The 13752-nt window shown below is 45.4% G+C and overlaps 1 protein-coding gene across 5 annotated transcripts in view; it reads left to right on the plus strand.

The window, feature by feature from the left end:
• The window catches only part of PRR5L (proline rich 5 like), a 47186-nt gene extending 36830 nt beyond the window's left edge, over positions 1 to 10356 (plus strand). For all 5 annotated transcript variants that reach the window (XM_072863702.1, XM_072863703.1, XM_072863701.1 and 2 more), the window contains 2 exons: positions 1439 to 1565; positions 8227 to 10356. In XM_072863702.1, the coding sequence (XP_072719803.1) occupies positions 1439 to 1565; positions 8227 to 8609 (510 nt within the window). In that variant the 3' untranslated portion in view covers positions 8610 to 10356. The remainder of the gene's footprint in view (positions 1 to 1438; positions 1566 to 8226) is intronic.
• The last annotated feature ends 3396 nt before the right edge of the window (positions 10357 to 13752 follow it).

The raw sequence follows: 13752 nt of genomic DNA on the forward strand, positions 1-13752 counted from the left end.
TTGGGTATTTTGACCTCATTGAACTAGTATGAACCCTGGAAAGGAGAGTGGGGAGGGTAGAGGGTGTGATGAAGGGGAAGTGATGTTTGCTTACTTGGGAACGGTAAATGTAGAAATGAGAGCTGAATTTGAATGTCCTGAGCTTTCCTGGGAACAGGTAAGGATGTTGCCATGAAAGGCCCGGGTTCTGCTCTTTGGTGTTTGTATTTTTCTTTATACGTCTCCTCCCCAGCTAGGAACAGCCTCAGGACTCTTTTCACAGAAATTTTTCATCTCCCAGCTTCTCTGAATGCCTCTTTGTGCCCTATTTCTCCTGGTTTCTCAGCTTTGCAATGACAGGGTGAGTCTCCATCACAGTGGATCGTGGGATTTGAATGGGCTGTGGCTGCTGGTTGCCCAACACCACACCTTGGCTGGCTGGGATGCTGAGCAGTGCCCATGAGAGGAGGAATACCTCTTGGCAGCAGGAAAAATGCTATACATCTTCCAAAGGCCTCTCCCAAGAGACCCAGACCTTCTGTGAAGACTATCCTCTTTATCCAGACCTGAAGAGAATATTTTGCAAGCATGCCAAATACAGCCAAGTATACCAGCTGTTTTATCTTTTTATATCACCCAGCCTGACAGTCCTGCAAAATACCATATTACAGGTGGCTGTTTGGGTTCCTCCCACTTTTATTTCTTCTCCAATATGCCTTATAATGAGTGGCAGGGAATGAAACCTTCTGAAGTACAATCAAAATTGCAAAGTGGCTAAGCTGGTATTTCTGTATGAGTTCTTGCTGCTCTGATGTTCCCAGTGACCCAGACTGTAACAGGAGATACTAAAGTGCTAGCTCAATTTCCCTGAAATATTTAATAAAAGAATCTTGAGGCCAAAAAGGGTCTCAAAGTGACTCATCTGAGAAAGAAAAGCTTATTGAGGCGTTGCAGGAAGTTAAGTCTGTGAACGGTTTCTGAAATTACCGGTAAATTGGTTAGTGTTATCTACCATCTTCACAGCTGTAAGCTGAACTACAGAGGGTGCTTTTCCTGCAGTCCTGCCTAGGAAAAGAGCAGTGCTTTGCTGAAGGTGTGTTAAGGCTTTTCTACATAGAGACATTTCCTGGTAGAGTTGCCCTGGTATAATTATATCACTGTAGTTACACTGTACAAATCCTCAGTGTGAGTGTACCTTGTACCTTCCTATCCCTTGGTTAGAAAAAAGACAGCTAGCTGCTCGATGTCCATAGGGTTATGGCTATGACTTGAACAAGGAGGTTGACCTGAATGGCACCCGAACCTCCATTTGGGTTTATCAGCTGTGCTTCTCCAAATGGTCTACCGATATGGTTGGGATATTCCAGTGCAGAGATATTTGACAGACCCCAGGCTTTACTCAAAAACCTTACTCAAAACTATGTAAGGGCAGTGTTGACTTTTTATGTTTGAATTTCAGAGTGTCCATGAGCCTACTGGGCCCAGTGAGGGCTACCTACAGCTGGAAGAACTGGTCAAGCAGGTGGTATCACCATACTTGGGTTTGTGTGAGGATCACAGCTTCTCTGGTAGCACCTGCTTGCTTGGTAAGATATGCACATCATACAGAAGCTCTTGTTGGGGTATACAGGTTGGTTAATGTGAGGCAGTGCATATCTGTGCTAGAAAAGGAGACAGTGCATGACTCCATGAGAGACAGAAAACAAAGGCTAAAACACCCTTGAGAAGGTCCTGATTAATATGTTTCTAAATGTAGATTTTTGTGATGGGCTTTTTATTTTCCATGACCAAGTGAACTATTACTGTCCCACCACTGCGCATGCACATGTGCAAAATCTCCCTTCTCTCTGGAGATGGGCTGCATTTTAAAACTCCCTGGTCCGTGCCTGACATACTGCTCTCACCCTGGTGAGAGACTGCACCTGGTCCTTTGCTGCCTGCTCTCTGCCTTGCTTGTTAGCCTGCTTCGGCTGCCTGGATTCCCATGCTCACTGCTGCATCAGCCAGCCTTCGCAAACGGCAAAACTGATGTTCATTCTGAGGGATTACAGGGTTTTTTTTCCATGGAGTCTGTCTTCCATCTGAGGACTCTTTAAAAAAAACCAAAAATCTGTGTTTAAACTGTGGATAAGTGGGTCTAAGTGAGAGAACTGGCACTTCACTTCAGGAAGGGGATGCTTATAGTGGAAAACTTCTCCACACATGATCCAGGAGCAATGCTTACATGCATGGCCAGCCAGAAGAGATTGGCTAGCTGAGGAATGGGTGTAGTGATACTGATTTGATAGTCAAGAAGATTTAAATAGAATAAGTGAAGGAAGGTCCAGTCTCCCTCGGTTTTTATAAGCTTTAGCTTTTGCTTCGATGCAAATTGTAGCAAGCTGGAGACACACAACCTATCTTGTACTACACCTTAGCAGCACAGGGGAAAATATGGTCGTGCAGTAGAAGGACTTATCAGGACTCAGACAACCTGTGCCTGTAACAAACTCATGGCATCACTTTAGGCAAACTATGCCTCAGGGTTTTTGTTCTTGTGGTTGTTGGGCAATTAAATATCTTTTATGTAAGTGAACATGGCTATACAGTTCAGCATTGATTTGCAGACCTGATCCTGAGGCTAAATCTAGGCCACATTCCCCTGTAAAAGTTGAGCTTTGACAAATTTGATTGTTTTGCTGTTTATGGACATCTGCATGCTGCTGTGATACTTTGAAAGGTAGCTGCCTGACCTGTACTGAAGTTTCTATCCATCCTGGATTTCCACCAGCTGAACAAGGCATTAGTGTCATTAAAAAAAAATTTCACACGAACTGGCCTTGTAAAGTTTATGTGCCTTAAAATAATTGTATTTACTTTGATTTTTAGCTGTCATTTATTTGTGTATATTTCCAAGGTGGCCCTTTGCCCCTGCTCCACCCTGTGCTGAGTGGGAGGAAAGACAGAACTTGTGTTTGCATTACACAACATTGACAGCAGAGCAGCACTTTTCTGCAAATAATCTTGGTATTTTGAAAGTGCTGCTGTGGTGGTGGTTTCTTTTCCTTAACTCCTACTTCTAATCAAACTTTTCTCTTCCTCTCTCCCTCTTTCTGTCACCTTTTTTGCTTTCTCAGAACCAGTTTCTTCTGTCACTTGGCAGCCTGTAATGATGATGAAGCCCAGTAGGTTCCCTGTAGTAGCTTTTTGGAAATGCACTGTTGGGCTTTGGGTATGCTTGCATTCTCAACAGATGCTGTGGAGGCTAAACTGCTGTCTGGACTGGAGCCTTCAAGACAAACAAGTGCTGAGAAATGCAACTGAAGGTGTCTGATCACAGCTGTGAATACACATAAGGCTTCAGCCTGCAAGGCTGCTGTATCTTAAACTTGATTTAAAGTGAGAGAGGAGTGCAGCAGGGATAGGCGTGAAAGGGGACAGGACAGCTCACAGAGGGGATTCGTAAAGGGCAGCATCCCCACCTGCTCTTCTGTTACCATCCTTCTTGCTTCGCCCATGTAAATTAGCCATAACCCGCACTGTAAGGTGGAGCGTGCTGAATGGATCCAGTTGTCTAAGAAACAATGTTTAAATTGGGAATAGGGAAGAAGACAAAACACTCACCCTGTTCCCCCCATGTATTAAACCTAACATAATTGCTGATTTGAGTTTGCTTCTAAAAAATACCTTAAAAACTCCTCCCAGTTTATGTTCCTGGCCATAACACACCAAAATAGAAATAAAATTTCTAGTTAAACTATGCATGACAGCTCCCTTAAGAGACTGTCTTTTGTGGCCAAGAAAGTAAAGGGAAAAAGTAAAGCAATAAATGAATGTTCAGAGTTTAGTCTAATTTTTACCTGATTCTTATCATAAAGGATTTTAATTTTGTTGCACAAAAATAATCTGTGGATATTTTTTCCTCAAAGGAGTCAGGTCATCCCTCCCTTGAAGAGATTAAACATTGAGAAATTCTTCACTGTCCATCTCTCTCTTTCACTACCTGATCAGTCATATGTAAGCCATTTCTACAGCTAACCTGCTCTTAAAAACTTCGACTGAAGGAAGCTCCTCAACTCTTCTGTGCAGTTTCTTGCAGCTCTCACCCTTGGCATTAGAAAGCATTGCTTAATGTCTTAAGAATGTCTTTGGTACTGTTGTGGGGAGAAAATAAGAGCAGAGACCTATCAGGTCTTAGTGAACTAGCAAATTCAGAAGTCAAAAGCCAGGCCTGTTTTCTCAGTCAAGCTGAAGACTGAGTAGCCTTAGTAGATGGCGACCAAACTGTCTTTCCTCTTCTTGTGTTAGTTACACAACACCTGTCCCCCTGTAACTGCCCAGGCAAGCCTTTCCAGTCCTAGGTCTTACAGCTACAACTTCAGAAAAAATGTTTGGTGGGGGAGAATTAAGAATTCTTCTAACTTTTTCCATTGAGCACCACCAGCTCTGTCACATGTGCTTCCAACACACGTTTCACTGGAGTCCTACCGATTTTGCTGTGACAGCAGGATACTGGACCATTCCTGTGCTGCTGTGAAGCTGGATAATTCCTGTGGCTACATCAGATAAAATTTGAGCACTTTGTCCTTTAACCTCTTTAGTTTATTTCACACCACCACCACCTTCCTGTTCCCTCCTCTGTCCCAACTTCTGTGAAATTTTATGGTCAGGGATTGACACAGGTGAAGGTCTAGGTCACCAAAGTCACTCAGATACTTAAACAGTTGGGTTTCCAAGTCCACCAGTGAAGTGCTAGCATTGTCCTGGTTGGTGGGTAAGACTGCCATAAGAGAAGTTGGAAGGGAGTTTTGGTAATTTTCAAAACTGGCCTTTTCTGTCAGTTGGTTAACTCTTCTGCTGTCTACTACAGTGTTTCACATTCAGCCGTATCTGAAGCACAGTGCCTGTTTGAGCAGCACCCTTATCTCAAATGATCACGGTGGCAAGAAGAATATGGTGAAATGCTGCTGCTATTTCTGGGACAGAAAGTAGCAGCTTGACTGTAGCAGAATAGAAGGGAGGAGAAGAGTTAAAGTTAGTTTCTCCAAACTAAAGTATGCACTGGGGATAAACTGCTATCAATTGCTTGCCTACTTTGAAAACATGCCATGCAAATGCTGACTAAATGTGGGTCTAATTTTAGCATAAATGTGCTCATGCTGGTAACCAGCTGCATGGTTTAGGCAAACAGTAGCCGTGCTGCAGCAGCACGAGCCCCAGCTCACACTGCCTGTGTGTCTGTCCAGATTCCTGGGTGGGTTTGCAACCTCTGCTCAATTCTGGGCTCAGCTCATTGCAGGATGCCTGGGTTACAGTAGTTCAGTATAGTCAAACTCAGGACCTTTGCTTTATTTTTGCACTCAGGAGGTGGTGCAATGCTCCTGTTTCCATGCTGATACAGGTCTGAGGGGAAGAGTGTGGTCTTCTGAATTACTGTTTGTATCTATCTCCTTCGATACCAGCAGCTTTTACAATCTCCCCATCCAGGTTCTGATTATATTCAAAAGCTGAATGATGTCAGACTTTGAAACACTGGCATGTGCATCACCTCTGTGCAGTCTGCTAGTCAGTGAGTGTTGTGTACGTACACATCCATGCAAACATGTACACAAGTACACACATCATGTATAACCCTGTGAAATGATGAATACAGACTGGCTGGATTGCAAACTACTATGGTAGTTGATGTAACTAATGATACTAGTTGACCATGTTACCACAGCAGCCAAGGACATGACAGAAAAAGATCACAGGATCTCTTTGCTTTGATGTGAAGGCAGGGTTGCCAGGCTGGGCAGGAATAATTTTATATTATTGCTTCCTATATTATGCTTGCTCTTAGTGGACTTTAATCTCTCAGGTCATCAGGCTTGGCTCTTTCAGGAGCACTAAAAGCTTTCACAAAAACCTGGCACCTTTTTTCTCATGGGAATATTTTTATCTATCTATTAAGAGAACATTAGGCCATGGCCATGATTTTTCTTTTTCCTGTGTATCCTGGCTTTTTGGGAAGGGCTGCAAGCTGTCCCTGTTTAAATGAAGCATGTTTTAGTTTTGAATGTGTTGTATAGGAACAGAGAAGAACAAAGATTCAGCCCTTGCCTACAAAATCTGCAGCTGTGGAGCCTGGAAAATTGGCAGCATTTTGCATGGCTCAGTTCAGTTTAATCTCCTCAGACCTCTCTAGTTAGCTAAGACACCTCTGCATAGTTGAAGCTACTGCAGGATAGACATAACGTAAATATTAAATCATGGGATGGGGGAGTGCAATGAACCATTACCTCAAGAGGCTACTGAGCTCTCTTTCTTCTCTCAGCCCAAGAGCTGAACAGCTCTTAAAGGTGTCTGACTTCCTAATGTAGACAGGAGATGGGCACCTAAATGCGTTTAAAGACCTCAGCCTGGGTCGGTCATGTTGCAAGTATATAACTGACCCCACCACTGCCTTCTCTCTTTTGGTATCAATACTTCATTTTGTTCACAGAAGTCAGAAATGAAGAAGCCCTGATAAGTACTGGTGAAGGTGGAGAAGCAGCTGCTGCTAATGACACCAGCGTTATTTCGATCCTGTCTATGCCAGGGTAACTTTCCAAGACCCAGGCATGGGCAGAAGCAGAACACTAATGCAGTGCACGGCATTTGGTGATGCCGGTGCTGTGCTAGGGTGCTTGCCTGCTGCTGCCCTGCCTGCCGCTGCTGACGGAGCTGCAAGGAGGGGTGCAGAGCAGGAGGATGCTTGTGTGGCTCCCCCCTTAAATTACTTTTTCCCAATGCCCTCCAATACCACAGCTTGCTGTGGCTTGAGCTGCAGATGACACCTAAAGAGTATATTTAACGTAACCAGCCTCAAAAATTATTTGCACATTCTCTTAGGCACAAAATGAAATGTTTTGAATGAATGTATTACTGGCAGCAGCGGGGTGAAGTGTTGTCATAGCTTGGCTGCTGCCAGTGGTGGAGTTTTGGCTGCTCACCCATTCCTCCCTGCAACAATATAGAGTTTGTTTTCTGCTTGTCTTCCTGATGCAAGCTTCCAAAATCCTTTTATAACCTTCAGTGACAACTGCTTTGCTTTTCATTTTGTTACTCTATCTCTTATGCTCTGCAGTCTTCGTGGAAGTATTTTATATGGTTTAAAGGCTTCCGACTTTATGAAATGAGACCCTGCACTTCAAGGAAGTTGGTGAGAAACAGAGAGACAAGTAGGGAATAGCTTTATCACCTGCTTTGGGGACAGACCACATGAGGTGTTTAACACCACACGGCAATGCTGCATGGTGGTGGAAGACAGCAGGTGAAAAGTAATACTGTCTGATTCAACCTGCTAGGGGAGTGAATTATAGCAAGCCAAGGCACAAACTCAGACCTCTGCTTTTTCTTAAAGCTTCCCGTGTCAGAATTGAAATGGTGCTTCATGGTACGGGGCTGGGGACTGCACCTTGGGTTTGAGTTTTAAACCAGGCATTTTTCCCCCTTAATGTTTTTGCTGAGCAGATCGTAGACCCTGCACCCATCAATTCTGTGTCACCACCTTCACCCATGCTCCGCAAGTACTGCCTTCCTCTTCTGTGCCTTTCACCCCAAGCTGTTGCGGGCTGTTGTGCACTGTTGCTGTGCACCATCAGGTGTTTTCAGTGTCTAGCCCCAAAACCAGACATGTTTTAAAGTGTCTGAAATGTTCTTTTTCTTGCATAATCTTTAAAAAATACAGTGGCATAATGCTAGCAGGACTGCCTTTCCCTAGGCAGCTGGAGAGGCAGCGCAATGTAAGCATCAGGAATTTCATGTTGACACCAGCTAATGGCATCTCCTGAGACAAATTTTCCAGAGAAAGGGATGACAACTCAGGTCCTCACGGAATGTTTCTTTGGGGACTTGTGCCACTTCAGTGTCACTGATTTTAGTGAACCTGCATGTGAGAGCTCCTACTTGGTCCTCACCCCCCTGGGTAAGAAAGGAGACCATCAGGATGCTGAAGAAAGTCCCTTTGCTGCACTTGTTACTTTTTGGCTCACTTCTCTCGCAGGCAGCAGCACAGCCTTACAGTAGGATGGGAGGTGTCTCCTTACCAGGGGAGAGGCAGACCTCCTTTCCAAACCCCCAGCAGGATGAACTAATGAGCACCTGACTGTTCCTCAGTGGTAATGAGGTGGGACGCTCTGTGGCTGTGCGCTGAGTCCTCTCTGTTCCCTGAGGCCAACCTAGCAGTTCGGGCAATGCTTTGTCTGTGCCCTGTTGACCGTTCCTGCTTCCTTTTTTCTCTTCCAGAGAGACGGTACTCCAGATCCCATCTTAAGACTGGTGTACTGAATTATTCATCTCACATGGTGACAAGCCGGCAGCCCAGCGAGATGGCCTTGACCCCACTGACAGAGCAGGAGGGTGAGGCTTACCTGGAGAAATGTGGTAGCATCCGTCGCCACACTGTTGCCAATGCTCACTCAGATATTCAGCTGCTGGCAATGGCCTCCGTGATGCACACAGGAATGGTGATTGAGGAGTCAGACACTACCGAAAAATGCCTCCTCCTGCAGCCCAGTTTTAGCCACAGGCAGTGCTCCAGTGAACCCAGTATTGCCGACGGGCCAGAGGGAGTAATGGCAGAAGGTAGGCAGGACCCTGCAGAGCTGAACTGCACGTCGGTCAGCTAGAAGTCTTGCTGAGGAGAGGCGAACTGTATGCACTAAGCTGGACAAAATGTCGCGTCATCCCTGCTGGGAAAAAAGAGAAAAATTCGAGTTTTGCTCATGTCATTGAAATGGCCTTGAGGGATCTTACATCTCTTTGGGAATTCTCTCTAGATTTGTTTTTCTTTCCTGTGTGGGATCACTGTTGATGGAGGTACCAGGCTGCTCCCAAATGAGCACTGAGGGCTGCAAATGTTTTGCTGTTGAACAGCGCAGTCTACCTTCTGTAAGCTTTCTTCCTCTACTAGTCCAAACCCCTTGGCCTCAGGTTTCCTTCTGTTTCTTTGGTATGATACAAATTAGCCTCTTTCTGCTTTTCTCCATCTTTCACAGCTTTGTGCTGCTTGTTTGCTCTTTGTTGCTGCAGCAGAGAGCTCTGTGCTAAATGTTCTCTTTGCTTCTAGCACTAGGGTAGTGATGGCTGAGGACTGCATTTTTCTCTTTTAAAGTCTAACTCAGGGATGAAACCATTTGCATCCTGCAGAAAGATCTGCTCAGGTGGCTTGTGAGAGAAGGAGATCCTTCACTTTGCCTCCCATGGGCATGGATGAAAAGTCCAAATCCGAACAAATCAGACTTTTTTTTCCCCAGACCTGAAAAGACCTGAGTATACATGGAGTCCCAGCTGAGTACTTCGTATGTACTTTATTTGGTTCCAATCATATCTTTGGGGGTGGTGGTGTAAATTGGGTGCAAAGGGAGGGGGTGGGTGTGTAAATTGGGGACAAAATATAGTCCTGAGCATCCTGGCATTTGGCATCAATTTGGTCTCAAAATTTTGGTGGTAGTAGGGCTACAATGGAAGGAGAAATCTAAATGGATTCCTTTAGGAAGGAGATGCTGGGCAGAGTCTGCACTTGTGCGGGAGACATAAAGGTGCTTCTCAGCACTAGGCCATCGTGATTTCAGACCAGGAGGGGACAAACAGGATTTCATCCTTGGGCTGCTCTGGTACTTTTAGCACTTGCAGATTTCATGAGACCAAAGATAACCAGCGGGGTGTAGAAAGGAGTCCTGTCTCGGTAGTGTATTCATGAAGTGCTCCTGACCTCCAGTGGTATCTGACTCAGCACAGTGTTGCTTTTAAGATAAAGCAAGGGCTCTTTGCAATCTTTGTTCTTGTTTTTATTTTGAAGATTAGGAGTGAGTCCAGGTTGCAAGTGTCTATGTCAGGCACTGCAGTCCACAGTGTCTGCTTTGTAGCATCACTTGGTACTCAAATGCTGCTTCTATGGGAACAGAACCAATCTGTTCAAGCAGTCCCCTAGGATACTTTGCTGATGACTTGCTAGGCAGATTTGCAAGTGTAATTACAGGCTTAGAGGTGAACTGAAATGCTGCCTTAAATGTCAAATCCCATTAAAAATATGGATATACCACCACTGCCACTCGAATCTAGTCCCTGTGGTACTGACTGTAGTTAAATCTGTCTTGACAAGGAAACAGAAGGTTAGGATGAGCCTTCAGGATGTTTTTTGCATGCTATGACATTAACTACAGAATTTGCCCTGCTTCTGTTGGGCGTTAAGCATCTTCTGCTCCACTGGCTGCACCGAAAGTACAGCTCTGACCTGTCAGGATTTGGCCTTAGTAGCATGTGCAGCAAAAAGAAAGCAGATTATTATTTGGTAACAAAGCATCAGAAATACCAGTGATGAGCACAGGTCACACAGCCTTTGTAAATGAGGATTTGTGTCCTGTGGTTTGCAAATGTTGAAAGAGATACTTGAAAGGGCCTGCTTTTTCTTGCAGTCACCTAAGGCACCCTAGCTATTGGCCTTTGTGGAAATGCCAAGTATTTTGATCACCAGCTGTGCTTACATGTTGAAGAACAGAGATTTAGTTGTGCTGGCTGCCTCCTCCTTGGACCATGCGCAGTCCAGCAGAGCCCAGGAAGATGTGGCATTGAGCAGTCTTCCCTTCAGATGGATTCTAGGATAAATTGCCCTGCTATTCATAAATTGGACTGACCAGGCCAACCTATTTGTTGTTATCTGCCCCAGGGTGGCCATGGATTGTGGTGGAGCTTCAGAATCTCTGACAGCCGAACCTAGTAGACCATGCTGGTCTTACCTTGGCACGGTCCCTCCAGCATGGGGCAGATGATGGCATCCTGCTCAAAAGGAATTTCTTTGGCCCCTTGCAGTGACTTAAAGCCTTCTCTTAGTCACAGTGGGGCACATAGGGAAGTGATCACCCTGCAGCATTTCAGTTCACTCTTATGAATGCTTTTCTTCTTTCTATTTCTCCTCTAACCCATTTGCCTTCTGTAAATACCCAAACCATTTGGATTAGTGAGCAGTGCCCTCTCTTACCGTGAAAATTAGAATGATTTATTTATTTCCTGACATATTCTTGGATCATCTCTAGGGCTAATAGGAATCCAGTCCTGGTTTTAACTTGAATTTCTTTTGTTTTACATGTATGTATAATTTGAATTATTTTGATTTTGTGTCTGTTACTTTGCAAAAATTTGCACCAAGCCACTGTGAATCATGTAATTCCCCAGTTGTTTTGGTTTTTTAGGGAGAATTAAAGCTGGTGGCTTTACTTTGTAAACTGAAGTAAACACAACTTGTTCTATAAACCACACTGAGGGTCTGATCATGAGCACCACTTTTACAGCCATGTGAGATGCACAAGCCTCTGCAAGCCCATACCTTTTACAGGCAGACTGAGTGAACCTGGAAGTGGTCAGAAAGCGGCACCCTGTGGCTGCCATGATGGCCATGTGAGGCTGGCACCAAAGGACCATGGGAGCAGACCTGGGGGGCAGAGCTGCATGGCCACTCTCTGCTGAGGATGCTCTCAGCATGCAGAGGCTCAGTCCCCTGGAAGTGAAGAGCAAAGACTCTGTCCCTGGGCCAGAGGTGTGGCGTGAGAAACACTTGAATTTTGGATACAGGGTTCTGGTCTGGGGTTACACTTCTTCACTGCTCACCATGTCACACAGCTGTGACAGGGGCATAGGACAAGTCTTTTCTACCCTCATGGTCATCCACTTGAGAAAACCTCCTGGAAGAGCTGTCAGAATGGGAAGAAGGGTTTTCTCTCACCACCTCCCAAAGTTTGTCTGTTACCTTCTAACTGGATAATTACCTAGACTGAGTCACTTCTCTCACACCAAATCTGCCTTCTCTTTTTACTCTGTCTCCTTGAGGTAAGTGATTTATTCTCCATCTCTGTACAATTCTGTCATAAACTTACTGAGGGGGTCTCAGCAGAAAGCTATTCTTAGTACAACTGGCCTTTTTCCTGACATCCCCCATAAGCAAGCAGCATGTTTTTATTGCCAGCAAGCAGAGCTTCCTCGGTCCCCAGCTGGGTGGGCAGCAACCTGATTAACTTTTATTTGTTTTTTTTTTATCTGAAGAAATGCAGTAGATCTTGGTGCTGGCACTGGTGTCAGCAGAGGGAGTGCTGCAGGGTTTGGATTGACACTGAGGTAGGGCATTGCCCTTTCTTTTTCGGTCCAAATGGCAATGGGTTCCCCTGGAAGGAATGGTCTTTTGATGCTTACAACCCTGAGTTGACAGACTGAAAATGCTTGGCTCTTACAGGCAGCCTACATGTCCCAGAGAGCAGAAATTAAGTATCCAGTGAGAGAAAAATTGTGGTGTTTATGGTGTACTTACTTACATGAACTTCTTAATTCTGCCGTAGACTCAGAGTAGCCAATTTCCCTAACTGGATTCCCTGTTCTTTCCCAACCTGGCTTCTTCCCTGTGCCAGCAACAGGGCTCCTGGGCCAGGCACACACCTCGTATTGTGTGTGGGCATTTCCAGCGAGAGAAAGGGGAGTTGAGCAGTGTAGAAACTCAGCCAAAGTTGATGACAGTGACTTGCACCAAGTTACCACAGCCAGAATTGCAAGTTCTGTGCTAAGAGCAAAACGTGCAGCCTCTGCAGAGGGCTGCAGGCAGGGCCCTGCCATGATGCTCACGCTCAAAATGGCTCTTTCTCATACTTAAGAAAGGCTGAAGAAGGTTGATTTTTAAGTATTGGTGCTATACCAGTGAAAGTGAGCTCCTCTCCTCATTCACAACTGAAATTTAGAGGCAGATAAAGATCTATTCAGCTGTGGAAATTGCAGCCAGCTCAAGTGAGTTGACTGTGTTTTATCCAGTGACTTTAGTGCAGCAGGCACCTATCCATGCCATGATGCCGGGGCCCCTCCTCACCAAGCCAGAGTCAAGCCCTTTCCATAGCCCTGCAAATCTCCCATGTGGTTTGGTCAGTGGCATGTCTTCAACAGGCTGGGGAGAGCACATCCTCCTGTTAGCCTGCCCTTTGTGGTAACCACCCATTCCTGAAAGAAATGTGTATGGTACAGCGAGCCACAAATCTGGCATCTAAACTCCTGAAACAGGTCGAGGGCCAGGCTGCGCTCCCCAGCTGCCCCTTTCCGTGCATGGGATGGGTCTCCACAGAGCCAGCACCATTTCCCAGGTGGAGCAGCCTGGCAGCAGAGCTCAGGAAAGCAGGTGAGAAAGCAAGACTTACCCTGGCACGAATGCCCCATGGCACCCAGGGAGTTTTCCAGGGGGACGTGAGCTGGAAATTCAGCCTGCAGTCAGCTTGTTTCTTGCTCACAAACATTCCAGCTCTGTAGGAAAGTCACCACAAGTTTTCCTCTTAATTCAAAGTGGGAAGAGCATGGCTAGTATTTGGTATCTCCCTGAGCAAAGAGAAAATAATTAGTCATCCTATTCATTTTTCAAATGGGGAAGGCAGATCTGGCAGCACAACAACAGCTTAAGTGGGATTTTGTTACTTATCCACCCATTTGGAGAGTGCTTACTGTCCCCCTTGGTATCCCAGCAGCTCCCCATGAGCGTGCCAAGCACTTAACTAAATAAAGAAAAGCCTCAAAACAGAAATGCAAGCTTTTAAAGCAGCTTAGCAGCAAAGGAGCAGCACGTTCTCATTAATTTGGTGCTCAAAATAGCATGCAGTAAAATAGCTGCCACTTTCCACCTGAGAATTGGCTACCCTTCATTTATTACTGGCACCTGAAGATACCTTGAGTACCCGTGTTAGTTATATCCAACCATTACTCCCACCTGGGAGAGCAAGTGCTGTATAATTGTGGCAGTTTACATCTCCC

This window comes from Ciconia boyciana, chromosome 6, assembly GCF_034638445.1.
Source record: "Ciconia boyciana chromosome 6, ASM3463844v1, whole genome shotgun sequence".
Lineage (NCBI taxonomy): Eukaryota > Metazoa > Chordata > Aves > Ciconiiformes > Ciconiidae > Ciconia > Ciconia boyciana.